General features: G+C 44.5%; 2 protein-coding genes across 3 annotated transcripts in view; both read left to right on the forward strand.

Moving 5' to 3' along the window:
• The first annotated feature begins 343 nt into the window (after positions 1 to 343).
• Positions 344 to 20464, forward strand: LOC138821486 (small ribosomal subunit protein bS21m). Of its 2 annotated transcripts, none has more exons than XM_070013759.1 (3): positions 344 to 436; positions 1259 to 1373; positions 19713 to 20464. In XM_070013759.1, exons 2-3 carry the CDS (start codon positions 1291 to 1293, stop codon positions 19891 to 19893), a joined length of 264 nt encoding a protein of 87 aa, XP_069869860.1. In that variant the 5' UTR covers positions 344 to 436; positions 1259 to 1290; the 3' UTR covers positions 19894 to 20464. The 2 variants fall into 2 exon arrangements, with proteins under 2 accessions (XP_069869860.1, XP_069869861.1); XM_070013760.1 differs by having other exon boundaries at positions 345 to 432.
• Positions 20465 to 26700: 6236 nt separating this feature from the next.
• Positions 26701 to 27767, forward strand: part of LOC138821618 (U4/U6 small nuclear ribonucleoprotein Prp3) — a 34345-nt gene continuing 33278 nt past the window's right edge. Inside the window, exon 1 of the mRNA XM_070014049.1 lies at positions 26701 to 26783. The gene's annotated coding sequence lies outside the window, so the exon portion shown is untranslated. The remainder of the gene's footprint in view (positions 26784 to 27767) is intronic.

Consider the following 27767-nt stretch of genomic DNA (forward strand, 5'->3'; position numbering starts at 1 on the left):
GGCAGACCTGTGACCTTCACTAAGAGAAAACAGGAAGTGTGCTGCGGAAGCCTGGCACGTTTCATTGTCCTTCCAGAAAAAGAAATTCAATCTGGATGGGGATTTAGGAGCTAATGGGATTTAGGGGTTATGGAACCAGACTAAGCTCCCAGGCGCGGGGGCTGCCACTCCAAAGGAAAATGGAGAACTTGAATGAACGGGCACGTCGCTTGTTCAGGGGACCAGCCGCCGACCTGAACCCGGCGAGAGCGTTGCCATGGTTACTACGCAGTTTGTGGCTGGTTGGGGTTTTGTGATAGCGCGGCGCGGGGGATTCCGTAGTTTCCGCTTCCGGTTGCGAGGCCGCTCGGGTCGGCTGCGTCCGCGGAGCCCTCAGGGTGCTGTCAGGCAGGGCCGGTGCTGGGGCTGGGAAGGCCAGGGCGCTGCGAGTGGGTGGGTAAGTTTGCGTGCTGTTGTCCCTCCACGCAAGACCGACAGATCCCTTTTCCGACTCGCAGCCCAAAGCTTCCTGGGGCGGAGAACGGTGTCTGGGGACACCCTGCTGCTCCAGCCTCCGGCCGGCCGCTCGAGTAGCGGTGACACCTGCCACCGCCTCGCTTCTTCCATACGTAGGGTTTGTGCTAACAGAGAACGAGAAAACCTTTCTTTCTTTCTTTTCTTTCTTTTCTTTTCGTTTCTTTCTTTTCTTTTCTTTCTTTTCTTTCTTTTCTTTTCTTTCTTTTCTTTTCTTTCTTTTCTTTCTTTCTTCTGTCATGGGGCTTGAACTCTGGGCCTGGGCGCTGTCCCTCAGCTCTTCAGCTCAAGGCGAGCGCTCTACCACTTGAGCTACAGCACCACTTCCCGTTTTCTGGTGGTTTAGTGGAGAAAGAGTTTCACAGCCTTTCCTGCCCGAGCTGGCTTTGAACCATAATCCTTAGATCTCAGCCTCCTGAGTAGCTAGGATTACAGGTGTGAGCCACCGGCTCTCTCTCTCTCTCTCTCTCTCTCTCTCTCTCTCTCTCTCTCTCTCTCTCTCTCTCTCTCCTTTTCTTTCCTTTTTTTTTTCGTGGCAGTACTGGGGCTTGCGTTCAAGGCCACGATCTTGCTAGGCCGGTGCTCCAGCATTGAGCCAGGTCTCCAGTCCCAAGGGAATCAGTAGATGCTTTGTGTGAACTTTCTAAAAGATGACAAAGCATACGTTTCATTTCCAGATGTCCAGTAAAATGAACAGTAGTTTGTGTTTCCTTACCCGTGCTTTGTTCTCTACATCATCACGTAGGTCTTGCAGCGTGAAGACTTAAATCCAAGGTGATGGCAAAACATCTGAAATTCATTGCCAGGACTGTGATGGTACAGGAAGGAAATGTGGAAGCTGCATACAGGACGCTTAACAGGTAACCAACTGGTAAAGAATCGGAAGCATGGGCTGGGAAGGTGGCTCAGTGGTAGAGTGCTTGCCTTGCATGCATGAGGCCCTGGGTTCCATTCCTCAGCACCACATAATCAGGGGAAAAAAGCCGGAAGTGGTACTATGGCTCAAGTGGTAGAGTGCTAGCCTTGATCTGAAGAGCTGAGGGACAGCGCCCAGGCCCAGAGTTCAGGCCCCATGACCGACAAAAAAAAAAAAAAAAAGAATCAGAATCATGACCAGATCCAACTCTCAGATGTATCCTGGTTTATTTCCTTCTTTCCTTGGAATAGATTGGGCTCAAACCACTGTTAAGTCACTTGAATCTTATCAGCCCCTTAGTTTCTTTCTTTCTTTTTCTTTTTCTTGTGTTGGTCCTAGAGCTTGAACTAAGGGCCTAGGAACTGTCCCTGAGCTTCCTTCGGCTAAAGACTAGTGCTCTACCACTTGAGCCAGAGCTCCACTTCAGGCTTTTAAGAAGTTTATTGGAGGTAAGAGTCTTACAGACTTTCCTGCCTGAGCTGGCTTTGAATCCTGATCCTCAGATCTCAGCCTCCTGAGCAGCTAGGATTACAGGTGTGAGCCATCAGTGCTCAACTAACAAAGTTGTTTTTTAGATTAAAAACTACAGGCTTACACCTGTAATCCTAGCTACTCAGGAGGCTGAGATATAGTTTGAAGCCAGCCTCAGTAAGAAATACTGTGAGACTTTTATCTCCAATAAACTACCAAAAAGCCAGAAGTGGAACTCTGAGTCAAGTGGTAGAGTACTAGCATTGAATGAAAAAGCTCAGGGACAGTACCCAAGCCCTGAGTTCAAGCCCCAGGACCTGCACAAAGAAAAGAATATTTTCCCCCAAAACGTAGCTTTATAACACTTATGCAGGGAGCATTCATCATCCTTTTAATGAAAACCTTGACTTTTATTCAAGACTTACAATATAGCCCTTAGTGTAATCAAGATGTAAAGTCCTAGCAAAACAGAAACATAGTATATGGTAAGTGGTTGAGGAAGGGTTTGCTGTGGAACAAAAGCTGATGGAAAAAAATAAAAGCTGATGGGATTTTGGAGAAACAAGCAGATGGGAAGTAATTACAGATTACAGGGTACTTCCCTGCATAAGTGAAAATACATAAATGGAAACAAACTGGCTAATGTGGAGCTGCGGTATGGAAAGGTTTTTGAATGCCAGGCTATGAGGTATAGAGATAGCCCTAATTATGTCTTACCGCTCTTAATTTCTCAAGCTCCATATTCCTTAGCCTTCTTCCCTTACCAATAATAAGGATTCTAGCCAGGCGCCGGTGGCTCACATCTGTAATCCTAGCTACTCAGGAGGCTGAGATCTGAGGATCTTGGTTCAAAGCCAGCCTGGGCAGGAAAGACCATGAGACTCTTATCTCCAATAAACCGCTCAGAAAACCAGAAGTGGTACTGTGGTTCAAGTGGTAGAGCGCTAGCCTTGAGCTGAAGAGCTCAGGGACAGCGTCCAGGCCCAGAGTTCAAGCTCATGACCAACAAAAAATAAATAAATAAAATAAGGATTCTGATGCTTGGTTTTGGGCATGCCTCTTTCGTCAGTCATTGTCTCACTTTAGTGTGGAGCAGGAATTGAAGACACAAACTGTTGAGTTATCAAAGAATTGTATGTAGGAAGGAGATTATATGAGGGGCTAGGAAAGTGGCTCAGTGGTAGAGTGCTTGCCTGGCATACATGAGGCCCTGGGTTTAATTCCTCAGCACCACAAAAGCAGAAAAAGCCAGAAGTGGTGGGGCTGGGAAAGTGGCTCAGTGGTAGAGCGCTTGCCTTGCATGCCTGAGGCCCTGAGATCGATTCCTCAGCACCACATAAGCAAAAAGAAAAAAGCCGGAAGTGGCACTGTGGCTCAAGTGGTAGAGCGCTAGCCTTGAGCTGAAGAGCTGAGGGACAGCGCCCAGGCCCAGAGTTCAGGCCCACGACCGGACTCAAAAAAAACAAAACAAAACAAAAAAAAAAACAAAAAAAAAAGAAAAAGCCAGAAGTGGCACTGTGGCTCAAGTGGTAGAGAGCTCAAGGACAGCGCCCAGGCCCAGAATTTAGGCCTCATGACTGACCCCCTTCCCCCCCCAAAAAAAAAAAAGATTATGTGAGCTGGCCCTCAGGTCTTCAATGATGTTGTAACTATTTCACAAAAAAGGAAAGCCTTCAGTGGTAGAGTGCTTGCCTTGCATGCATGAGGCCCTGGGTTCAATTCCTCAGCACCACATAAGCAGAAAAAAACAGAAGTGGCGCTGTGGTTCAAGTGGTAGAGTGCTTGCCTTGAACTGAAGAGCTCAGGGACAGCGCCCAGGCCCAGAGTTCAGGCCCCACAACCAACAAAAAAAAAAAAAAAAAAAATTGTACTCATGACTTGATTCATGTAATTGTAACCCCTCTGTATATCAACCTACAATAACAATAAAAATAAGCTTAAAAATGAAAAAAAAAAAAAAAAAAAAAAAAAAGGAAAGCCTACTAATTAAACTGTTTTGTGGGTCACACAAATTGAGTGATGTGGAGGAACACAAAACACACCTTTTTTGGGGGAGGGGTTGTAGTTTGCTGCATATTGAACCCAGGTCTTTTTTTTTTTTTTTTTGTCGGTCGTGGGGCTTGAACTCTGGGCCTGGGCGCTGTCCCTCAGCTCTTCAGCTCAAGGCGAGTGCTCTACCACTTGAGCTACAGCGCCACTTCCGGTTTTCTGGTGGTTTATTGGAGATAGGAGTCTCACGGTCTCTCCTGCCCGGGCTGGCTTTGAACCGCGATCCTCAGATCTCAGCCTCCTGAGTAGCTAGGATTACAGGCGTGAGCCACCAGCGCCCGGCTGAACCCAGGTCTTTACAAGTGCTGTATCACTAAACTACATCTCCAGCCTTTCAAAATACATCTTGTTTTATTTTGTTTTAAGACAGAGTCTTCTTTTTTTTTTTTTTTTTTTCAAATTTTTTATTGTGATTAAGTGGTTACATAATTTCCCAAATTTCACAGTATTGTGGGGTAGTGATGCTCAGTTAAAGTCCCAAACACATTCTAACTTTCCTGAAGCAAATTGTCTATCGCGATCTATAACATTTATGAGTTCTATGAGCTTTGTGATACAGTTATTTCTTCCACATTGGGTGGTATGTACATTTCTTCTGTTTTGTATAGCATCAGCTCTGTTCCCTCTTTCCATTTGTTCCCTCCCTCCCATCACTGCCATTGAGTTGCTTAGTTCATTTTGGTCAGTGTCCAGTACTGCTGATGGGTCCCGCTGTTATATGTAAAATTTTCCCTTTCCCTCTAGTTCTGTGAAGACAGAGTCTTCTTATATTGCCCAGATTGGTCTAGTAATCCTAACTCCATCTCCATGCATGCTGGGATTATAGTGTATACCAACAAGTCTATCAAGCACACATCTTGCTTTCGTGCTCTCTCCGCCCCCCCATCCCCTTCTGGTTCTGGGGTTTGAACTCAGGATCTGGGCACTGTCCCTGAATTTCTTTTTTTTTTTTTTTTGTCAGTCGTGGGGCTTGAACTCTGGGCCTGGGTGCTGTCCCTCAGCTCTTCAGCTCAAGGTGAGCACTCTCCCACTTGAGCTACAGTGCCACTTCCGGTTTTCTGGTGGTTTATTGGAGATAGGAGTCTCACGGTCTCTCCTGCCCGGCTGGCTTTGAACCGTGATCCTCAGATCTCAGCCTCCTGAGTAGCTAGGATTACAGGCGTGAGCCACCAGCGCCCGGCTCCTGAATTTCTTTTGCTCAAGGTTAGCACTCTATCACTTGAGTCACAGTGTCACTTCTGGCTTTTTTGTTTGTTTGTTTGTTTATGTGGTACTGAGGAATCGAATCCAGGGTTTCAGGTAAGCACTCTACCACTAAGCCACATTCCCACACTAAGCCACATTCCCAGCCAAGCACACATCTTTTTTTTCTTTTTAATTTTATTTTTTTGTGAACATACTGTACAGAGGGGTTACAATTACATGGGCAGGATAATGCATACATTTCTTACCAAGGATTGCAGCCTCCTCCTTTGTTTACCCTTCACATCCCTTCCCAGCCTCTTCCCCTCCCCCCCCCCCCCCCACAGCACACATCTTTTTATATTAGCAGCTTTTTTTTTTTTTTTTTTTTTTTTGGTAGGTCATCTGGCTTGAACTCTGGGCCTGGGTGCTGTCCCTGAATTCTTCAGCTCCAGGCTAGCACTCTACCACTTGAGCCACAGGGCTACTTCTGGTTTTTAGGTAGTTAATTAGAGATAAGAATCTCATAGGTTTACTGCCCACGCTGGCTTTGAACCATGATCCTTAGATCTGAGCCTCCTGAATAGCTAGGATACAGGCTTGCGCCACCAGTACCTGGCTCTAGATTTTTTTTTTTGGGGGGGGGGGTGTTCAGTCGTGGGGCCTGAACTCTGGGCCTGGGCACTGTCCCTCAGCTCTTCAGCTCAAGGCTAGCACACTACCACTTGAGCCATAGCAACACTTCCGGCTTTTTTTTTCTGCTTATGTGGTGCTGAGGAATCAAACCCCAGGGCCTCATGCATGCAAGGTTAAGTGCTCTACCACTGAGCCACCTTCTCAGCCCTCTAGATTATTTCTTATTTGCTTGTTTTGTTGGAAATGGGGGGTGGGGGATAAAGAAACCTATTGCAGTTTTTTTCCAATTAGAATACTTGTTTGAATAATAGGTATGGTAGTGAATGCTTGTAATCCCAGCTACTCAGGAAGAAGAGATGGAAAGATGAGGATCCAGGCCAGTTTGGGCAAAAAGCTGAGACTTCATCCCAACAAACTAATCTATTGTTGTGGTGCACCCCTGACCTCCCAGCTGCTGGGGAACACATAGGTCAGAGGAAGATCACAGTCTAAGGGCAGCCTGAGCAAAAACATGAGAAACTACTTGAAAAATAAGTAAAGCAAAATGGGCTAGGTGCGTGGCTCAAGTGATAAAGAGCCTATTTAGGAAGTAAGAGCCCTGGAGTTCAAAACCCTAGTACTGCTAAAATAAATAAATAAATAAATAAAAATACCTAATTTCAGACTAGCTGTGCCACTTACTAGCCTCCTGATCTCTGGTAGGCAAATTGTGTCTCTCTGCCTCAGTTTCTTCATGTGTAAAATGGAGCTTATTAATAGTACCTACCTCATGATAGACCTAAAACAGTGTTTGGTTCATATTTAGTATTATATGTTAGCTCTTACCCCAATTAGGTTTTTTGTTTTTGTTTTTGTTTTTGTTTTATTTTTTGGGTCCGGTCGTGGGGCCTGAACTCTGGGCCTGGGCGCTGTCCCTCAGCTCTTCAGCTCAAGGCTAGTGCACTACCACTTGAGCCACAACGCCACTTCTGGCTTTTTTCTTTTTTTTGCTTATGTGGTGCTGAGGAATTGAACCCAGGGCCTCATGCATGCAAGGCAAGCACTCTTACCACTGAGCCACCTTCCCAGCCTTTTACTCCAATTTAGAAGTCATTGTAATGAAATTTTTACCTTCTTAGTATTTGTTTTATGGATTTTTTTTTTTTTTTTGGTTGGTCGTAGGGCTTGAACTCTGGGCCTGGGTGCTGTCCCTCAGCTCTTCAGTTCAAGGCGAGCGCTCTACCACTTGAGCTACAGTGCCACTTCCATGTTTTATGGATTGTTAATTGGAGAGATTGAGATTTTAGCTATTTTTCTTGACTATCAGATTGTGCCTAAGATAGCTTAAGACAAAAACAATGATAAAATAATTAATAAACTTTATTCTGACATGCAAATCAGTTTACTATTCATATCAGAATTAATTTTCTTTTTTTTTTCTTTTAAAGTCTGCTGTAAGGTTTTGTGCATTTTTCAGCTCTGGAACCATCAGTGACATATCGTAAAGCAGGCAGACATCTGAAGGAAGTTAAAAGTCCAGAAGAATATTGTTGTTCAGTTGCTTTGTAGTTCAGAGGCAATAGGGCTCCAGTATCAGACAAACGATTCGGAATTCTGTGAAGACATGGGAAAATTCAGACACACCGGGCAGATCCCAGTTTGTGCAAGGAAGTGATCCTCACCCAGGAAAACCAGATTGTTGGAGTTCTCAGCATTACATTCCTCTACAGAGTCCTCTGAGCCGGGGCTAGGCGTTTTCACTCCTATGTGCACTATACACTCACATCCCTGGAGGTCAGCAGAGCCCAAGCTATAGCCTTTGCCTTCTCGTCCTGTTCTCTTCTGGGTCCTTTCTTCAGGTAACATTTTTTTTTTAATTTTTTTTTTTTGGTCCGGTTGTGGGGCCTGAACTCTGGGCCTGGGCGCTGTCCCTCAGCTCTTCAGCTCAAGGCTAGCACTCTACCACTTGAGCCACAGCGCCACTTCCGGCTTTTTTCTTTTTGCTTATGTGGTGCTGAGGAATCGAACCCAGGGCCTTAAGCATACAAGGCGAGTGCTCTACCACTGAGCCACCTTCCCAGCCCACTTCAGGTAACATATATGCAATTGGCTAGGTTGTAAAATTCTAGCTGCTCAAGCTGGGCGCTGGTGGCTCACGCCTGTAATCCTAGCTACTCAGGAGGCTGAGATCTGAGGATCGCGGTTCAAAGCCAGCCCGGGCAGGAGTGACCGTGAGACTCCTATCTCCAATAAACCACCAGAAAACCGGAAGTGGCGCTGTAGCTCAAGTGGTAGAGCGCTCGCCTTGAGCTGAAGAGCTGAAGGACAGCGCCCAGGCCCAGAGTTCAAGCCCCACAACCGACAAAAAAAAAAAAAAAAAAAAAATTCTAGCTGCTCAATCCACTTCTGGGTTTGCCTGGAATAAATTTTCATTCTTTTTTTTTTTTTCTGAGACTCAGACTCAAACTCAGTATCTGCTGTTTTTGCTCATTGACTGGCACTGTACCACCTGAGCCTCATCTCCAACCCTGAATTTTCTTACAGATTGTGATACTTTGCAGGCAAGTCCTCACTTGTTTAGCCTATTGCTGACCTCCTTTAAAATACTAGCATTCATAACTGGGCACAGGTGGATCATGCCTGTAATCCTAGCTACTCAGGAGGCTGAGAACTCTGCGGATCATGGTTCAAAGCCAACCTAACCAGGAAAGTCTGTGAAACTCTTCCACTTAAACCACCAAAAAGCCAGAAGTGGAACTGTGGCTCAAGTGGTAGAGCAAAAAAGTGGTCTTGAGCAAAAAAGCTTAGGGATAGTACCCTGCCCCTGAGTTCAAGCCCCAGGAACCACAAATAAATAACAGCATTCATTCCTTCTTTATGCATTTTGCATAATGGGATGAATCCACATTTCTGCTTTCAAGAATTAAAGAACCAAAGAAGTAAAGCATTTCTAATATCCTGTCTGAAGGAGTATATTGTCCCTTCATTGTCGCCATTTCTAAAGGAAGTGTAAGGCCAACTCTCCTGAGTGGCTTCTGTTTTTTGTTTTTTTTTTTTTGTTTGGGTTTTTTTTTTAACTGTATTTTTTTTGTCTTTTCTTTTTTGGTACTGGGGATCGAACCCAGGACGTTGCACTTGCTAGGCAAGCGCTTTGCAACTGAGCTACATCCCAGCCCTTGTTTTTTTTTTTTGAGTCCGGTCATGGGGCCTGAACTCTGGACCTGGGTGCTGTCCCTCAGCTCTTCAGCTCAAGCCTAGCACTCTACCACTTGAGCCATGGCACCACTTCCAGCTTTTTTTTTCTTTTTGCTTATGTGGTGCTGAGGAATCGAACCCAGGGCCTCATGCATGCAAGGCAAGCGCTCTGCCACTGAGCCACCTTCCCAGCCCCTGAGTGGCTTCTTTTACTTGAGATTGTTCTGATTAATGTAGAGCCAGACCTATAACTCTGCCAGTTATAAGTTTCCTATTTAGCCACTATCTTTTTTGCTCAATTAATACTAGGTTCTTGGTTTTCTGGTATATTTTTTTTTCCTTTATTATTTTTCATTTTTATCTAAAACCCTGATCCTTAGGTGCAAGTAGGTACTGGGTGAGGGACAGATAAATTAATGGCAAAAATTAGAAGCATATGTGAGTAACTTCTGCCACCTTGTACTATCTCAAACCTTCTTCTGAAGAATCTTTTCAAATCTACTTGTACTCTCCTCCCTCCTTTTTTTTCACTACTAGGGCTTAAACTCATGCTTGTTCTGTTTTCTTGCTTACAGCTTGCACTCTTACCACTTGAACCATGCCTCCAGCCTGGCATTTTGCTGATTGGTTTGGAGGTGGGATCTCACTGACTTTTTGCCCAGGCTGGCCTCAAATCTTGGTCCACCAGGTCTTAGCTTCCTGAGTAGCTAGGATTACAGGTGTCAGCCACAGGGCACCCAATCATGGCTCCTTTTTTTTTTAAACAGCTATTTCACACTTCTTTAAATTTTTTCTTTTTAGTAATGATTGGCAGTTTACACCTACTTTTATCCTGGGTGGAAGTGTTAATTTTAGTCAGAAGCTGCAGGAGTCTAGTTCATGTGATACCTTGCAGTTTCCAACCTGGCTACTTATTAGAACCACCTGGGCAAACTAGAAAAGAAAAATTGTTTGTTTTATGCTGGTCCTGAGCGTGAACTCAGGGCCTGGGCATTGTTGCTAAATTTTGAGCCACAGCTCAATTTCCAACTTTTTTTGGTGGTTGGCTGGAAATAAGAATATCACACACTTTCCTGCCCAGGTTAGTTTTGAACCACCATCCTCAGATGCTGCTCAGCCTACTGAGTAGCCAGGGTTGCAGGCATGAACCACTGCCACCCAGCTGCTGCTTTTTTTTTTTTTTTTTAACCGGTCTTGGGGCTTGAACTCAGGGCCTGGGCACTGTGCCTGATCTTTTGCTCACTTGAGCAACAGCACCTCTTCTGTTTTTTTTCCATTTATATGGTACTGCAGAATCCAACCCAGGGCTTTGTGCATGCAAAGGAAGTACTCTACCAATAAGCCATATTTTCATTCATTGCCACTGCATTATGGGTCAGTAACCCCACCCTCATAAAATTGGTGCACTGGGAGAGAGTATGAACCTCAGTGATAGAAAGAATAGCTTGTGCCAAGGCCCAGGGCTTCATCCCTAGCACCACAAAAAAGAAGTGGACAGATGGAAATGGTGGGTTGTCCAGACGGATGTTTGAAATGTATCTAATGCTTGGTACCCTTTTCAGTACCCTAGTTAAGAAGTATAAAGTACGTTTTCTCACTTTAGGGATAAAACACCAGGGACCAGGGGAGTTGTAGGTTCTGGGGGAGAAAGGTTCCATTAAGAAAAGAAGCTGTGGGGGGTGGGAATGTGGCTTAGTGGTAGAGTGCTTGCCTAGCATGCATGAAGCCCTGGGTTCATTTCCTCAGTACCACATACACAGAAAAAGTACTCTTTTCCTGGCTTACGTAACTGTAACTCCTCTATCATTTGTAACGACAAAAAATTAATTTTTTTAAATGAAAAAGAGGGGCTGGGAAGGTGGCTCAGTGGTAGAGTGCTTGCCTTGCATGCATGAGGCCCTCGGTTCGATTCCTCAGCACCACATAAGCAGAAAGCCGGAAGTGGTGCTGAGGCTCAAGTGGTAGAGTGCTAGTCTACAGCTGAAGAGCTGAGGGACAGCAGGCAGGCCCAGAGTTCAGGCCCCATGACCGACAAAAAAAAAAAAAAAAAAAAAGGAAAAGAGGCTGGGCATTGATAGCTGTTCAAGAAGCTAAGATCTGAGAATTGAGGATCAGAGCCAGCTTGAACAAGGATCTTATTTCCAATTAACCAGCAAAAAACCAGACTAGAGGCTTGGCTCAAGTGGTATAGCACCAGCCTTGAGCAAAAAAGCTACATGTGCACAAAATCCTGAGTTCAAACCCCATTCCCAATGAGAGGAAGAAGATTAGAATGGAGAGGGAGAGGTGAATGAACTTTTATGAGATAGAAGAGGGATGATTAGAAAAATAAACTTAGGGGCTGGGAAGGTGGCTCAGTGGTAGAGTGACTGCCTTGCATGCATGAGGCACTGGGTTCGATTTCTCAGCACTACATAAACAGAAAAAGCCAGAAGAAAGAAAGATGGAAAAAGAAAGAAAGAGAGAGAAAGAGAAAAAAAGAACGAAAGAATGAAAGAAACTTAGAAATTTAGGTCCAGAGACTCAAAGCCTGAGGTTTAATCTCTTAGGCTTCCTTTATGAATTTGGAAAACTGGAACTTTGTTCCTGGGATTGCCTTGGAAACAAGTGCAAGAGTATATTGGATAAAAAAATAATAATAAATAAAAACTAGCTTACAGTGAGTGTTAATCTTTAGGAAGGATACTTTTGTTGTTGTTGTTGGTCATGGGGGCTGAACTCTGGGCCTGGGCGCTGTCCCTCAGCTCTTCAGCTCAAGGCTAGCACCCTACCACTTGAGCCACAGCACCACTTCCAGCTTTTTTCTGCTTATGGGTGCTGAGGAATTGAACCGAGGGCCTCATGCATGCAAGGCAAGCACTCTACCACTGAGCCAACTTCCCAGCCAGGATATTTATTTTTTTCATTTTGATTCACCCTTTAGACATTTGTATTTTTAGGATAAAAAGATTCTTTTTTATTTTTTCTTTTTCTTTTTTGGTCAGTCATGGGGCTTGAACTCTGGGCCTGGGCACTGTCCCTGAGCTCTTCAGCTCAAGGCTAGCACTCTACCACTTGAGACACAGCGCCACTTCCAGTTTTCTGGTGGTTTATTAGAGATAAAGAGTCTCAGGGACTTTCCTGCTGAGGCTGGCTTTGAACCGTGAAGCTCAGATCTCAGCCTCTTGAGTAGCTAGGATTACAGGCGTGAGCCACCAGTGCCCTGCTGATAAAAACATTTTTAAGAGAAGAGAAGAAGAAAGCTGCAATGTGTTCCTTTTTTAAATCCTGGAGTGTTGGGTAAATTGTACTTTAAATTGTATTTTAGCCTCAATGGGAAACAGTGAACAAACAATGCTCCTAGAATACTCTTCTAGGCAAAGACTTACAATATGCACATGTGAGTGACCAATTCTTTAGTGTCTTAGTCTTCTTTCTTCCTACCTGCTAAATAAATAGTATTTTCTGACCAATACACTTTACCACTTTAGTGTCATCTCTGGCCACCTTTCCTATGTACCCTGCTGGTATCCCAAGCTTCTCTTTACCTCTTTCAGCTTTCTAATAGTAATTTAAAAATAAATTGCTCGTTCTGTGCCCTAATTACAACAGGTTAGGAGAGTTAGTGAGAAGAGACAGGAGGTTAAACCTTTACCATGTTTGGCGCATAGAGGGAGTCTTATAAAGGAAACAGCCTGTGACTGCCCAGTGAGATGCCACAAAATGCCTGTTATATAACCAGGGGCCCTCATTGGTGCCCTGAGATGAGGAGATAGAGAGTGTGGGTTGTTAGGAAGTCCTGTGTTGATTGGCTGGCACCCAAACAAGGAAAGGCAGGCAAGTACCCTGGAAGCATGCCTGGTTGACCCCCTTTACTCCTGGTGGGCCAGCTTCTGGGCCCATTGAGTCCTTGTGCACACGTTGGTCCTGACGTAGGCTGGCTACAATGACATGTGAGTCTGCCACCCCCGGCTTTCCCCTCAGGCAGCTTGGCAACCTTTTACATAATCAGTTGAATTTCACTAAAACTGGCAGCTGGTTTCTCCTTCTTGTTAGGTTGCCAGGCACCAGAACTCCAGGCTGATCTGTTTACACTGTGTTCCTGGTCTGCTAGTCCTTGAACTACCTTTGGAAGCAGAAGCATTGTTATAAACACCCTCACTGTTTACTTTTTCTCTTCCCCTCACAGGTGGGGATTGAACCCAGGACTTTGTACATACTGCACTAATGTTCTACCACTGAACTGTATAGTCCCCCAGTTCTTGAGTTCTACAAAAACTCTTCTGCATCCATTTTTGAAATGAAGTCAAATGGATAACTTTACTCCAGGGACTCATTTGAAGTTACTGTATGATTTTTAGGGTGACTAGATGGTCCAGGGAAATAGAATCCCTCATCTGGCATCTTGATATTTATCAGTCTGTATGTTTGGTAGTTAGAACCACCCAGGGACAGTATTTTCCGACCCTGTCATTTTGGTCTTTCCTACCTCTTCCTCTGTCCTTAAGTTCTTTTTATTTTTTTTCTTGCCGTTTTTGTTTCACAGCATAGGAATTTACTTAGTAAAATGACCAACTCTGTTTTAAACACTCTTTCAAAACGAATAAAGTATTGTAGTATTTAAATTCAGTTGCTGTATTTTTAATTTTAGACTTTGCTCTTGTGATAGCTTTCATTTTAATTTTTTTTTTTTCAGTCATGGCTCTTGAACTCTGGGCCTGGGCAGTGTCCCTCAGCTATTCAGCTCAAGGCTAGCGCTCTACCACTTGAGCCACAGTGCCACTTCTGGTTTTCTCAGTGGTTTATTGGAGATAAGAGTCTCACAGACTTTCCTTCCTAAGCTGGCTTTGAACCAGGATCCTCAGATCTTAGCCTGCAGAGTAGCTAGGATTATAGGCATGAGCCACTGGCGCCAGGTTTCCTTTCACTCTAATTTTAAATTATCATTCCAATAGGCTCTTCGTAGGTGATAAATTTATTTATTTATTTATTATTTTGGTGTCTGTCCTGGGCCTTGAACTTAGGGTCTGGGCACTGTCCTTGATCTTTTTTGCTCAAGACTAGTGCTCTATCACTTGAGCCACAGCTCTGCTTCCAGCTTGTTGGTGATTAATTGGAGACAAGAGTTTCACCAGCTTTGCAGCCTGGGCCAGCTGGAGCTTATACTGGTGGTGCTCAAATTTGTCTGCATATTGGAATAAGTTGGAAAAAGGGAGGGAAAGAAAGAAAGAAAAAAGAAAGAAAGAAAAGAAAGGAAGGAAGGGAGAGAAAAGAAAGGGAGAGAAAAGAAAGATAAAAGGAAGGAAAGAGAAACTTGCTATGTCCCTTTTTCTTCCTTTGTACCCTGTGATTTAAGGTCTATGGTGTGATCTAGAAATTTTCAAGATTCCCCAGGTGATTGTAATGTACAGATAGATAAGTCTGGGAATCATAGGCTTATAGTGGTCTGTGTGATCTGATTTATGTTTTAGGACAATAATTGATGTAGAAAAAGAATAGAAATAGGGCAACCTACTTACTCTTCAGATTTCAAATAACGTGCATTAGGAAGCCTTCATGATACTATCTCATTCTCAAATTCAAGTTAAATGCCTCAGCTGTGTGCTTTTATAGCAGTGTTTCTCTATATATCTCTCTTACAGTATTATAATTTTTGCAGAATAAATGTGGCAATGAAACATTGTTTTCTGTAGAGTTAGAGATGATTAGAAATAGTAGACTATAGTTAAAATTGGGACTACAGAGATAAGGGTATCAGCAGTGTCTGGGTCTCTTGTTCTCAATGTCTGGGTCTCTTGTTCTCAATGTCTGGGTCTCTTGTTCTCAATGTCTGGGTCTCTTGTTCTCAATCATGGCTCTACATTAGAGTCATCTGGAAAATTTAAAAACAGTACCAGTGCATGGCCTGACTCTAGACAAAGTCAAGAGCTAGGCCATCAGTACCTTATAAAAACTCTAGATGACTTCGTTGTACGTCAGGGTTTAAGTCCTCTGGCAAAGGTTAAAGGAATCCTGGAACCAGAATGGAGGAAGTTTACAGTTAGAATCAGGAAAGATAACATTAATGAGTCAGGTGAAGAGAAAAGGTTACCTTTCATGGCCTGAGATACTATATATGTTTTTTTTTTTAAGTTGTGGGGCTTGAACTCTGGGCCTGGGCACTGCCCCTCAGCTCTTCAGCTCAAGGCTAGCGCTATACCACTTGAGCCACAGCACCACTTCCCGTTTTCTAATCATTTATTGGAGATGAGTCTCATGGACTTTCCTGCGCAGGCTGTCTTTGAACTTCGATTCTCAGATCTCAGCCTCCTGAGTAGCTAAGATTATAGGTGTGAGCCACCAGCACCCAGCTGATATTGCTATATTTCTAACAAAACTTGTACTGATTTGCTTCTCCTACTTTTGGGAATTGATAGCAATTCTCTTGTTTCGCATCTCCTTGCCACTAAACAAATACAAATATAACTTCCTAGTATTGTACAAATTATTCTTTAGGTGGGCCTCAGGCATATCTGGTCATTTACAGGAGACTAGTACTACCACTTAAGCTATGCCTTTAGTTGGGGGGGAAGAAGGGGGAAAGCAGTTGGGGATTTAACCCATGGCCTTGTATATGTTGGGCATTCTACAACTGAACTACAACCTCCAGCTCCAGCTTCTCTTTTTTTTTTTTTTTTTTTTTTTGGGGGGGTCCAGTCATGGGGCCTGAACTCTGGGCCTGGGCGCTGTCCCTCAGCTCTTCAGCTCAAGGCTAGGGCTCTACCACTTGAGCTACAGTACCACTTCCAGCTTTTTTTTGTTTTTGCTTATGTGGTGCTGGAATCGAACCCAGGGCCTCAGGCATGCAAGGCAAGCGCTCTACCACTGAGCCACCTTCCCAGCCCCCAGCTTCTCATTTTTTTATATTAAACAGTAAGAGACTGGGAAAGGAGCTTACCGGACAGTGTTTCCCATGCCTATTCACACTTGTAATTTACCTAAAGCCCAGTTCTTTTCAAGTTCATGACCAATCTGTTGTTACCTTGGACTTTGTAGTACAACAAAGGCAGTGAATGGAGTTTCCCACTGTGCAGAAATAGCTGGTGGTTTTTCTTGTTTTTATTTCCTTCATCCATTTTCCTCCAATTATAATGACTAGGTCTCCAACTCCTTATCTCCAGTTGTGTTTGACTTACTTTTTGCATAGAAAGAAGAGATAGGGTAAGAGTGAACATGTAAACAGTGCCTAGAATAGAGGGCAACCTAGTAGGTACCTTGACTTCCTCAGGAACAAATGATAAGTAGTGAATCAGGACCAAAATAATGACAAATTTTAGATTGGAGTCAGAGCTCTCAGGAGCCTAGAGATTAGTTCGGTTATATAATAGGTACAATATACAATAGATACAATATCTTAGCTTAATTAGAACAAAGAGATGAGTTTGAATTGGGGAAGTTATTAATACAGTGTGAAAAGCTGCATTGCAAGGAATTGGATAGACAGGGAAGAAGCAGGTTCTAGATCTATTTCATAGACATTGAGGGTAATATTAATAGAACGTAGTGCCTGGTGCTGGTGGCTCAGCTGAGTGCTGGTGGCTCAAGCCTGGCTACGCAGGAAGCTGAGATCTGAGGATCTTGGTTCAAAGCCAGCCTGGGCAAGGAAAGTCCAAGAGACTTTTATCTCCAGTTAACCACAAGAAAACCGGAAGTGGCGCGTGGCTCAAGTAGTAGAGCACTCACCTTGACCTGAAGAGCTCAAGGACAGAGCCCAGGCCCAGAGTTTTTTTTTTTTTTTTTTTTTTTGTCGGTCGTGGGGCTTGAACTCTGGGCCTGGGCGCTGTCCCTCAGCTCTTCAGCTCAAGGCGAGCACTCTACCACTTGAGCTACAGCGCCACTTCCGGTTTTCTGGTGATTTATTGGAGATAGGAGTCTCATGGTCTCTCCTGCCCGGGACGGCCCAGGCCCAGAGTTTAAGCCTCACAACTGAAAAAAAAAAAAAGAGCATAGCTTTTGGCTTAAGGGATTTTCAGCTTAATGAGGGACACATTTATTAAATAGCTAGTAGAATAACAATGAAATAATTGCTGAATAAGAGTATAATAAATTATTATTTTTAAGAGGAGAAGGGTAAGCTGGGTGCTATAGTTCATGCCTGTAATCCTAGCAATTCAGAAGGTTGAGATCTGAGGGTTGCAGTTTGAAGCCAAGCCAAGCAGGAAACTCTATGAGGCTCTTATCTCTAACCACCGGAAGTGGAGTGGTGACTTAGGAGATAGAGCACTAGCCTTGAGCAGAGAAGCTCAGGCACAGTGTTCAGACCCTGAGTTCAAGACTGGCACCAAAAGAGAAAAGAGAGAAGAGCTGAAGGGTGTGACTCAGTGGTAGAGTGCCTGCTTAGTATATGTGAAACCCTGCATTCAATTCCAAGCCCTTCCTTTACCCCTACCACAAATGAGAAGAAGAAAAACTTTTGAAGTAACTAGGCTTCCCATCAAAATTGAGAAAAATTCTAGTAGTGGGGAAGGTAGGAGTTGGGGTGGCATTTTTGCCTGAGGCTACCACATTAGTGTTAACATTTCAGAGTACCTAGGGGTAGTAGTTTACACCTGTAATCCTAACTACTCAGAAAGCTGAGATTTGAGGAACATGGTTCAAAGCCAGTCTGGGCAGTAAAGACCATGAGACTTTTTTTTTTTTTTTTTTGGTCGGTCGTGGGGCTTAAACTCTGGGCTTAGGCGCTGTCCCTCAGCTCTTCAGCTCAAGGCGAATGCTCTACCACTTCAGCCACAGTGCCACTTCTGGTTTTCTAGTGGTTTATTGGAGATAAGAGTCTCACCTTGCCCAGGCTGGCTTTGAACTGTGATCCTCAGATCTCAGCCTCCTGAGTAGCTAGGATTACAGGCGTGAGCCACCGATGCCTGGCCCATGAGACTCTTTATGTCCAATAAACTACTCAGAAAAAGCTGGAAATGGTACTATAGCTCAAGTGGTAGAGCGCTAGTCTTTTTTTTTTTTTTTTTTGTCGGTCGTGAGGCTTGAACTCTGGGCCTGGGCGTTGTCCCTCAGCTCTTCAGCTCAAGGTGAGCGCTCTACCACTTGAGCTACAGCGCCACTTCCGGTTTTCTGGTGGTTTATTGGAGATAGGAGTCTCACGGTCTTTCTTGCCCGGGATGGCTTTGAACCGCGATCCTTAGATCTCAGCCTCCTGAGTAGCTAGGATTACAGGCGTGAGCCACCAGCGCCCGGCTAGAGCGCTAGTCTTGAGCACAAAGAGGCTCAGAGATAGCACATAGGCCCTGAGTTCAAACCTCAGGACCAGCACAGGGGAAAAAAATTGATAGTTAGATACATGCCTATAAGTCCTGATACTCTGTAAGGTGAAGCAAGAGGATCATAAGTTCAGGTCTAACCTGAGGAACTTAGTGGGACCCTGTCTTAAAATAAATTAAAAGGAGGGCTGGGAAAGTGGCTCAGTGGTAGAGCGCTTGCTTTGCATGCCTGAGGTCCTGGGTTCGATTCCTCAGCACCACATAAGCAAAAAGAAAAAAAGATGGAAGTAGCGCTGTGGCTCAAGTGGTAGAGCGCTCGCCTTGAGCTGAAGAGCTAAGCAGCTGAAGAGCTGAAGGACAGCACCCAGGCCCAGAGTTCAGGCCCCACGACCAGACCCTAAATAAATAAGTTAATTAATTAAATTAAAAGGGGACCAGGTGCCAGTGGCTTATGCCCCGTAATCCTAGCTACTGAGGAGACTGAGATCTGAGGATTGAGGTTCAGTACCAGCCCAGGTAGGAATGTCTATGAGACTTATCTCCAGTTAACCACCAAAAAGCCAGAAGTAGAGCTGTGGCTCAGGTGTGAGAGTACAGAGATTATAGGCAAGGCATGCAACATCACACCTGACTTGGAATCAGCTCTAATGAGTTTTTGGTGGTCATTCTTTTTTTTTTTTTTTAATCATTCATGGAGGTTGAACTCGTCTTGGGTGCTGTCCCTGCGTTCTTCAGCTCAAGGCACACACTCTACCATTTGAGCTACAGCACCACTTCCAGTTTTCTAGTGCTTTATTGGAGATGAGTCTCACAGACTTTCCTGCCATGCTGGCTTTGAACCGTGATCCTCAGAGCTCAGCCTCCTGAGTAGCTAGGATTACAGGCACGAGGTATCGGCGCCCAGCTGGTGGTTGTTATTGTTGGATTTTTGTTTTTTTGTCAGTAATGGGGCTTGAACTCAGGGCCTGGGTGCTATCCCTGAGTTTTTTTTACTCAAGTTTAGCACTCTGCTACTCTGAGCCACAGCTCCACTTCTGGTTTTCTCATAGTTTATTGGAGATTAGAGTCTCATAGACCTCCCTGCCCAGGCTGGCTTTGAACCACAGTCCTCAGATCTCAGTTTCCTGAGTGGCTAGGATTAAAGGTATGAGCCACCAAAGCCCAACACTTTTTTTTTTTTAATTACAAATGACTAATCCCATTAGATGTTTCTAAAATGCCTCCTTGATTGAATATTACTGCCATAGGAAGTTACTGTTTTTGTGAAACTGTGTCATATCCCTCAGGTTTGTTACAGTAGAGAAAGTTTGAGAATACAGGCTTGGCTGAAACCTCTTCAAGAGCAAGATCCATATAATTGCTTAATTTCTCCACAAATTCTTACTAAGACCCATATAAATAGGCAGTTAATATTGTATTGGCACCATTGTACACTGTGATTTTTTTACAAACACCAATTGTTTTGGACAATTGAGTTTCTGTTTGTGAAACTGAAATAGTAATGAGTCAAGCTTTTAACTTCATGGCCTGTCTTTACACAGAATCCTCACAATGGATGGGCTCATAGAGGACATCAAGCGAAGACGATATTATGAGAAGCCTTGTCGCCGCCGACAACGGGAAAGCTACGAGACCTGCCGGAGGATTTACAACATGGAAATGGCTCGGAAAATCAACTTCTTGATGCGAAAGAATAGGGCAGATCCATGGCAGGGTTGCTGAGCCTGTGGGTAGGAAGCCTACATCTACTTGGTGCCTCCATCCCTTTTCTTTCTCCAGCCTCACTTTTTGTTACCTTTCTCTACAATAAACTCAATCATGTGTATGCAAGAAGACCTGGGTGTATAGAAACAATCCCATTAAGCAACAAAGGACCCTCATTTTTATTAAGAAAAATAGTCCAGAAGTAGTCCTCGAGTAGAAAGGGGGTTGCTAAGGGCTAGGGGAGTATGAGGGTGGAAGTTACTGTTCAGTGGATACAGAACTTGAGTTGATGAAGATAAAAAAAGTCTGAAGATAAACCGGAAGTGGTGCTGTAGCTCAAGTGGTAAAGCGCTCGACTTGAGCTGAAGAGCTGAGGGACAGCGCTCAGGCCCAGAGTTCAGGCCCATGACAGACAGAAAAAAAAAAAAAGTCTGAAGTGATGGCTACAGAAAAATGTGAATGTATGTAATGACACTTATCTGTACACTTACTTAAATCAGTAAATTTTATGACTATTACAACTTAAAAACATTTTAAACCTAGAAGACAAGAGGAAAATTTCCAAAATATATGTAGCTATACAACTACATATGTGTGTAAGTGTGTTTCTATTTATTTCTCCTAAAATACCAAACCACCAGACTAGAGTGCCTGGATCCTTTTCAGAGGAATCTTTAAGATGCATCTAACACTGTTCACTCCTGCTTTTGGTCTTTCCTTTAATTCTCCTAACGGAGACAAAGGGAAAGCTAACAGAGAAGAAATAATAAGTAAATGGTTGTAAAGCAATAGATGCACGATAGGAGTTAAGATGAAGACCAGAAATACCCTGGAGACCTAGAGCTGTGGTTCTCAGGGTTCTCAGATCAGCATCAGTATCACAGAAGAAACTTACCTTAGGTCTTCTGAATTGGAAATTAGGATTGAGGTCCAGTGATCTGTTTTACCAAGCCTGCTAGAGTTTGAGAGCTGGTGCCGAGTATGTACAAAGAGCTAAGGGGAAACTGCCACCACATTACCCCTTTCCAGCAGACAGCATCTGAGTAAGTTGGTTCAAACACTGTGAGGAAACCAGGTGCTCTGCTTTCTCCCCTGATATCTGCTTCCACTGCTCTTGGTCCCCAGATAGCAGTGCTGCCAGGATTAGGAGAATTGGTACCATCTCAGCAGGACAACCCAGAGAGGAAGTGAGGATGACCAGCCCACCTGTCATTAAGGGTGCAGCCATCTCAGCATATTAATGGAAATAAACAGCAGTTGGCCAGACCTTGCATTTAAAGTTATGTTCAAGCTCACATCTCTAATCCTAGCTACTTAGGAGGTTGCGATCTGAGGACAGTGATCAAAGCCAACCTAAGCAGAAAAGTCTGTCTGTGAGATTCATTTCCAATTAACCACAAGAAAACTAGAAGTGGAACTGGGCACCAGTGGCTCACGCCTGTAATCCTAGCTATTCAGGAGGCTGAGGCATGAGGATCAAGGTTCAAAGCCAGGCTGGGCAGGAAAGTCTATGAGACCCTTATCTTCAATAAACTACTCAGAAAACCAGAAGTGGCTCAACTGGTAGAGTGCTAGCCTTGAGTAGAAAAGTTTAAGGACAGGGCCCAGGCCCTGAGTTCAAGGCCCACAACTAACAAAATAAAGTAGTGTTCAAACATTGCCCTCTTGTGGAGTAACAGTGGTTTCAGATTTTTAGCTTCCTTTTTTTTTTTTTTCTTTAGATATTTTTGCTAGGTAATCATAGCCCAAGTTCCTTATTGGCCCTGAGACCCTCCTGCCTTAGCCTACTGAATTCTGCAATTACAGATGTTTACCACCACATCTGGCACCTTTTATTTATTTTTGTCGAGCATGGGGCTTGAACTCGGCCTGGGCATTGTTCCTCAGCTCTTCAGCTCAAGGGTAGCACTCTACCACTTGAGCCACAGCGCCACTTCCAGTTTTCTGAGTGGTTTATTGGAGATAAAGAGTCTCATGGGGGCTGGGAAGGTGGCTCAGTGGTAGAGCGCTTGCCTTGCTTGCATGAGGCCCTGGGTTCGATTCCTCAGCACCACATAAGCATAAAAGAAAAAAGCTGGAAGTGGCACTGTGGCTCAAGTGGTAGAGCGCTAGCCTTGAGCAGAGGAGCTGAGGGACAGCACCCAGGCCCAGAGTTCAGGCCCCATGACCCCCCCAAAAAAAAGTCTCATGGGTGGGGCGTCAGTTCAAAGCCAGCCCGAGCAGGAAAGTCCATGAGACTCTTTTCTCCAATAAACCACTGGAAAACTGGAAGTGGTGAACTCTTCAGCTCAAGGTGAGTGTTCTACCACTTGAGCTACTGCATCACTTCTGTTTTTTCTGGTGGTTGAGGTAAGAGTCTCATGGACTTCCCTGCCCAGGCTGGCTTTGAACTGTGATCCTCAGATCTCATCCTCCTGAGTAGCTAGGATTACAGCGTGAGCCACCACTTGGTTACATTTTTACAACCTAATATTAACTTCTGAATCACCTTTTAAGGTTGGAACTTAGCCCAGTGGAAGCATAATTGCTCCTTATGTGCACACCCCAATTGAAATCTCCAGCACTGCCCCACCCAAAAAAAATGTTTAAAAAGCAATAGAGGAGCTGGAAAATATAGTTCAAAGTTGGTAGAATAAACCAGGCAAAAAGAAGTTATAAACCAGTGGTGTGGCAGAGTGACATGTGACTCATCCCCAACAACACAGGGAAGGACAAGTAAGTTTGCAGCCCAGGCACTTGAGTATAAATGGAGACTAACTAAAAACAAAGGGGCTAGTAGTGTGGCTTAGGTGATACAGCTCTAGCTTATTAAGTTCCATGTCTTAGGTTCAAATCTAGTTTTCCCAGACCAAAAAACTACTGAATCACTTTTCAGTCTTTACTCTTTAGTGCCTCACTTTTGGATGATTTTCTATCAAGTGTCCTTTGCCGCAGTAGCATGTTTGTAGAAGCAGAACCAGGCCTCTTACTTGACAATATTTCCTGGGGCTGAAGTTGCTTCTGAGCTCTCTTAAAAATACTTAGCCAGGCGACAGTGGCTCACACTTATAATCCCAGCTGCTCGGGAGGCTGGATCTGAGGATTGCAGTTCAAAGCCAGCCCAGTTAGGAAAGTCTGAGACTCATATCCAACTAATCACCAGAAAACCGGAAGTGGCACAGTGGCTCAAGTGGGAGAGCACTAGCCTTGATCTGCAGAGCTGAGGGACACCACCTGGGCCCAGAGTTCAAGTCTCATGGCTGGGAAAAAAAAAAAACAAAACAAAACTTAAGGGTTACCCAGTTGGCAGTGGCCCATTCCTGTAATCCTAAATACTCAAGGTTGAGAGTTGATGATCATGGTTTGAAGCTTGCTGGGCAGGGAAGCATAAGACATCTCAAATTAACCACCAAAAAGCTGGAAATGGGGGCTGGGAAGATGGCTCAGTGGTAGAGTGCTTTCCTTGAGGCGTTGGGTTTGATTCCTCAACAGCACATAAGCAGAAAAAGCCGGAAGTGGCACTGTGGCTTAAGTAGTAGAGCACAAGCCATGAGCTGAAGAGCTGAGGGACAGCACCCAGGCCCAGAGTTCAGGCCCCACAACTGACTTAATTAATTAATTAATTTCTCCATCCTGATAATTGTTCATGCAGTGAACAAGGATGGGTCTTAGCAGATAGTTAAGATGTAGAAGACATGACATGGTGGTTTAATGAGGACGGGCTCCCTCCACTGGGTTCAGAGCAAGAGTGGCTTGCATTTGTTCAGTTACCAGGTGGGTAGATAAATACATCCTATTCTTATCCTGGGAACAAGTGAAATAGCTAGCAGTTCATTGATGTGCCTCTGATATCCCTGTTCCCATCATAATTTAAAGATCTTATACTTCTGTGAATAGATACCCTTTCAATACCAAGACTACATTTACTTTGACATCATACATTTCAAAAGTACAAGTATGAAATAAGAGTATATGTTAACTGAAAATACAAAGGACTAACGCTATATACTAAAAGTAAAGGAAATAGGGAACTATGTATTAAACATAGGTGATTGACAAGAAAGGAAAATGTTGGCACTTCTATGTCAGTTTACATATGTAATTTTTTGCTTTGTCAAAAAGATCTGGATTCAGCGCTGGGAAGGTAGCTCAGTGGTAGAGTGCTTGTTTTGCATGCATGAGGCCCTGGGTTCGATTCCTTAGCACCACATAAGCAGAAAAAGCCAGAAGTGGCCCTGTGGCTCAAGTGGTAGAGTGCTGGCCTTGAGCTGAAGAGCTCAGGGACAGCACCCAAGCCAAGAGTTCAAGCCCCACGACCAACAGGAAAAAAAAAATCTTGATTCAGTCATGATATTAGCAAGTTATTTAATGCTGCTTGTTACACAGAGAGAAATGAGGATAATGGTATCTACAGGTCTATGGTGATTGATAAATTATTAAATAATTGTGTCAAGCATTTAGCATTGAATCTGGCACACAGAACCAACATCAGTATTTAATAATTGCTAAATCAATCTTTGTGCATCAGCTTTACCAGTAGCTGGGACTACAGATGTGTATCACCCTGTATTCTCATTTTATAATGAGAAATTTTATAATGGGGAAACAATCAGTAAAATTAATTATTTGGGCAGTGGTGAGTCATATCTGTACCCTAGCTACTCAAGAGGTGAGATCCAGAGAATTAAGGTTTGAAACCAGCCCTGGCAGAAAAGTCCATCAGACTCCATCTCCAAAATAGCAAGCACTGCTAGGTGCCAATAGCTTACGCCTGTAATCCTAGGTACTCAAGTTGTTGAGATTTAAGGATCATAGTTTGAAGCCAGCCCCAGAAGAAAAGTCTGTGAGACTTGAATCTCCAATAAGTGGTACTGTAACATTAGTGGTGGAGCACTAGCCTTGAGCACAAAGAGGTTCAGGTACAGTGCCCAGGCCCTGAGTTCAAGCCCCAGGACTGGCAAAAAAAGGAAGGGGGTTGAAGGTGTGGCTAAAATGGTAGAGTACCAGTCAAGTAAGCAAACTACGCAAACTTATGACTGTGAATTCAAACTCCAGTACTGAAAAAAAAATTTTTTTTTGATGGAATCATGTGTAGGTAATAACTGGGAGAGTAAAAGATTAGTCCCTAGAGGAAAAAAAAAATTCCCTATAGGCAATTGAACCCTAGCTTTTAAAAGCACTGAATAGGCTGGGAAGGTGGCTCAGTGGTAGAGCACTTGCCTTGCATGCCAGAGGCCCTGGGTTCAATTCCTCAGTATCACATAAGAAAAAAGTCAGAAGTGGCGCTATGGGTCAAGTGGTAGAGCACTAGCCTTGAGCTGAAGAGCTGAGGGACAGCACCCAGGCCCAGAGTTCAGGCCCCATGACCAGACTCCCCCCCCAAAAAAAAAAAAAAAAAGCACTGAACAAAAAATATGTATAACATTCCTACAGATTTGGAACTCATTTACTTCTTCAACTGATTTTTTTTTTTTTTTTTTGGTCTGTCATGGGGCTTGAACTCTGGGCGTGGGCCAGAGTTTTTGGAAGTACTGGGGTTTAAACCTCTGGCCACCCTAGAATACAATTCTCCAATTTAGGCTTCCCACCATATCTGGGATGACAAGCGTGACCCACTGCCCTCAGCCATTGGTTGAAATGGGACCTCTCGAACTTTTTGCTTGGCCTCAAACTTTGCTTCTCCCAATGTCTGCCTGCCAGGTGGCTAAGATCCACTGGCACTCTGTTTAAAGGCTTTGTCTGAATATTTTCTAAAACGTTGATATTAAGTGCTATTGGTAGCAACCTGAGGCATGAATAAGTTGAGCAACATGTTATCAAGTTCTGCCAACTTGTTAACTCAAACCTTGTAGCTCTCCGAGTGAAGAGCAATACAATCAAAACGCTACAAGCTAAAAACCTTCAAGTGTTTGTCATATTAAATAAACAGTAGCAGTCAGTCAGGACTGCAAGACTTAATGCGCTAAAGGAAGAGTAGTAATCTGCGTGCTCACCAGAGGTAAAGGAATAGTATATACCTTGTGGTGCATGTTATTCTGGCAAATGCAAAGCCAACACATACTCTTCTATGTGTTTTGTCCTTTTTTTCTGGGTGATCTCTGGCACCATTGTTATGGAGAAAGGTGAAGGAGGGATGGCTAATGCTCGTGATCACTGCTAAGTTTATTTTCTACAGAAAGGCCGTGTTCGAGTACGAATGAGGAAGCTCAGTTTTTACTTGTAGCATAGTTTTAGCCCACTTCCTTTTGTGTGTGTGTCGGCTGTGGGACTTGAACTCAGGGCTTGAGCGCTGTTTTTTTGTTCTTTTGTTCAAAGCTAACCCTCGACCACTTTGAGCCACTGCGCCACTTCTGCTTTTTGAGTGACTAATTGGAAATAAAAGAGTCTCACGAGGACTTTTCTGCCCCGGCTCGCTTCGAACCCGGAAACTCAGATCTCAGCTTCCAGAGTAGCTAAGATTGAAGGCGTGGTGCCCAATTTACCCTCAGGCATCACTGGGGTTTGATCTCGGGGCCTCCAGCTTGCTAGGCAGGAGTTCTACCCCCTAAGCCCTACCTCTAGCCCTGCGCACTTTTTCTTGCCACAGCCCCATCTCTGCTGCAGGCGACCATGACTTTCAACTAACCTAGTTATTAGATTTGGATGGGAAAACCTCCAGCCCGCGAGCAGTGGGAAGGCGGACGGGGAGGGGAGGAGCGGGAGGGTGGGGGTGGAGGAATGATTTAGGCTATCATACGCATGCGCCAGGCCACAGGGAACGTGGTAACTGCGGCTGCGCGAATGGGCGGCCCGGCCTCCCCTGATCACGTGTTGGGGGACCGCGGCGTGGCGCGACGGTGGCGGTAGCGACGGCCGGCCGTAGGGCGGTCTGAAGGTTTCCGGTTCCGGTGTAACGTTCGGGCTCCGTCTCAGGGGCTGAAGTTTGTGAGGTGAGTAGTGTCCCCGGGCCCAGCAGGGTTATCCTTCGGTCCAAGCCACGGAGGCCCGGGCTCAATCCAAAGGGGGCACCCGGGCGGGAGCGTTCCGCGGGGAGGAGGCCGAGAGAAGTACGGGGTTCTGCTAGGGGAGTTAGAATGAGGCAAAGGGCGGGGGCGGGAAGGGGACAGGGTGGGGCATTTGGGGAAGGCTTAATGGGGTGGAAGGGGCAACTGGAAGGAGTCAGGAATCGGATGGGAGCTCCAGAGTAAGGAATTCCTGAGCGAAGCCTCCATCCTGCTACCTGCTCATTCAGAGGAGAGCTTTCTGCCCTTCGCACCCCAGCTCCCCACCGCCAGACAGTTACTGTCGAGAAATTGACAAGTGGCCAAGCTAGTTACTGTTTGCAACTTTTTTTGGTTCACTGACTGTTTAGTTTGCACAGCTTTTTGTAGAAGGTTGTGTCCAACGGAGTACATGTGGTGTGACAGTACTTAGGCACACTTTCCAGCTTGGACAATCATGGTACTTGTTGTATTGTTTTCCGTTTCAAAATGCTTCCACTTTTTCTAGCCTGTGATTCAGTTCTAGTGGAAATGAAGCCTCATTAGTAAGGCGAGGGTTCTTGTCTGTTTTGTTCTACTGCTGTGCAGCGCCTAGTAAGCACTCTTCTTGACACTTAAAAGTTACTTAAATATTGAATTACAATGTAGATAATAAGGCAGATGTCCTTATTTACTAAGATGAGTAAAGAGAGGCTCTGAGGAATTAAGTCACCTAAGGGGTTGTAAATGGTGTGGCTCATTGTCCTGATGAATGAGCTTATTTTTGTACATTCTAGTGCTGAGTGGTCTACAACTCCCATTGTGGTGCTTACATATGCATCTTTTTTTTTTTTGGTCCAGTCGTGGGGCCTGAACTCTGGGCCTGGGCGCTGTCCCTCAGCTCTTCAAGCTCAAGGCTAGCGCTCTACCACTTGAGCCACAGCGCCACTTCCG

The sequence above is a fragment of the Dipodomys merriami genome, unplaced genomic scaffold (assembly GCF_024711535.1).
Source record: "Dipodomys merriami isolate MVZ:Mamm:240054 unplaced genomic scaffold, mDipMer1.0.p SCAF_92, whole genome shotgun sequence".
NCBI classification, from domain to species: Eukaryota; Metazoa; Chordata; class Mammalia; order Rodentia; family Heteromyidae; genus Dipodomys; species Dipodomys merriami.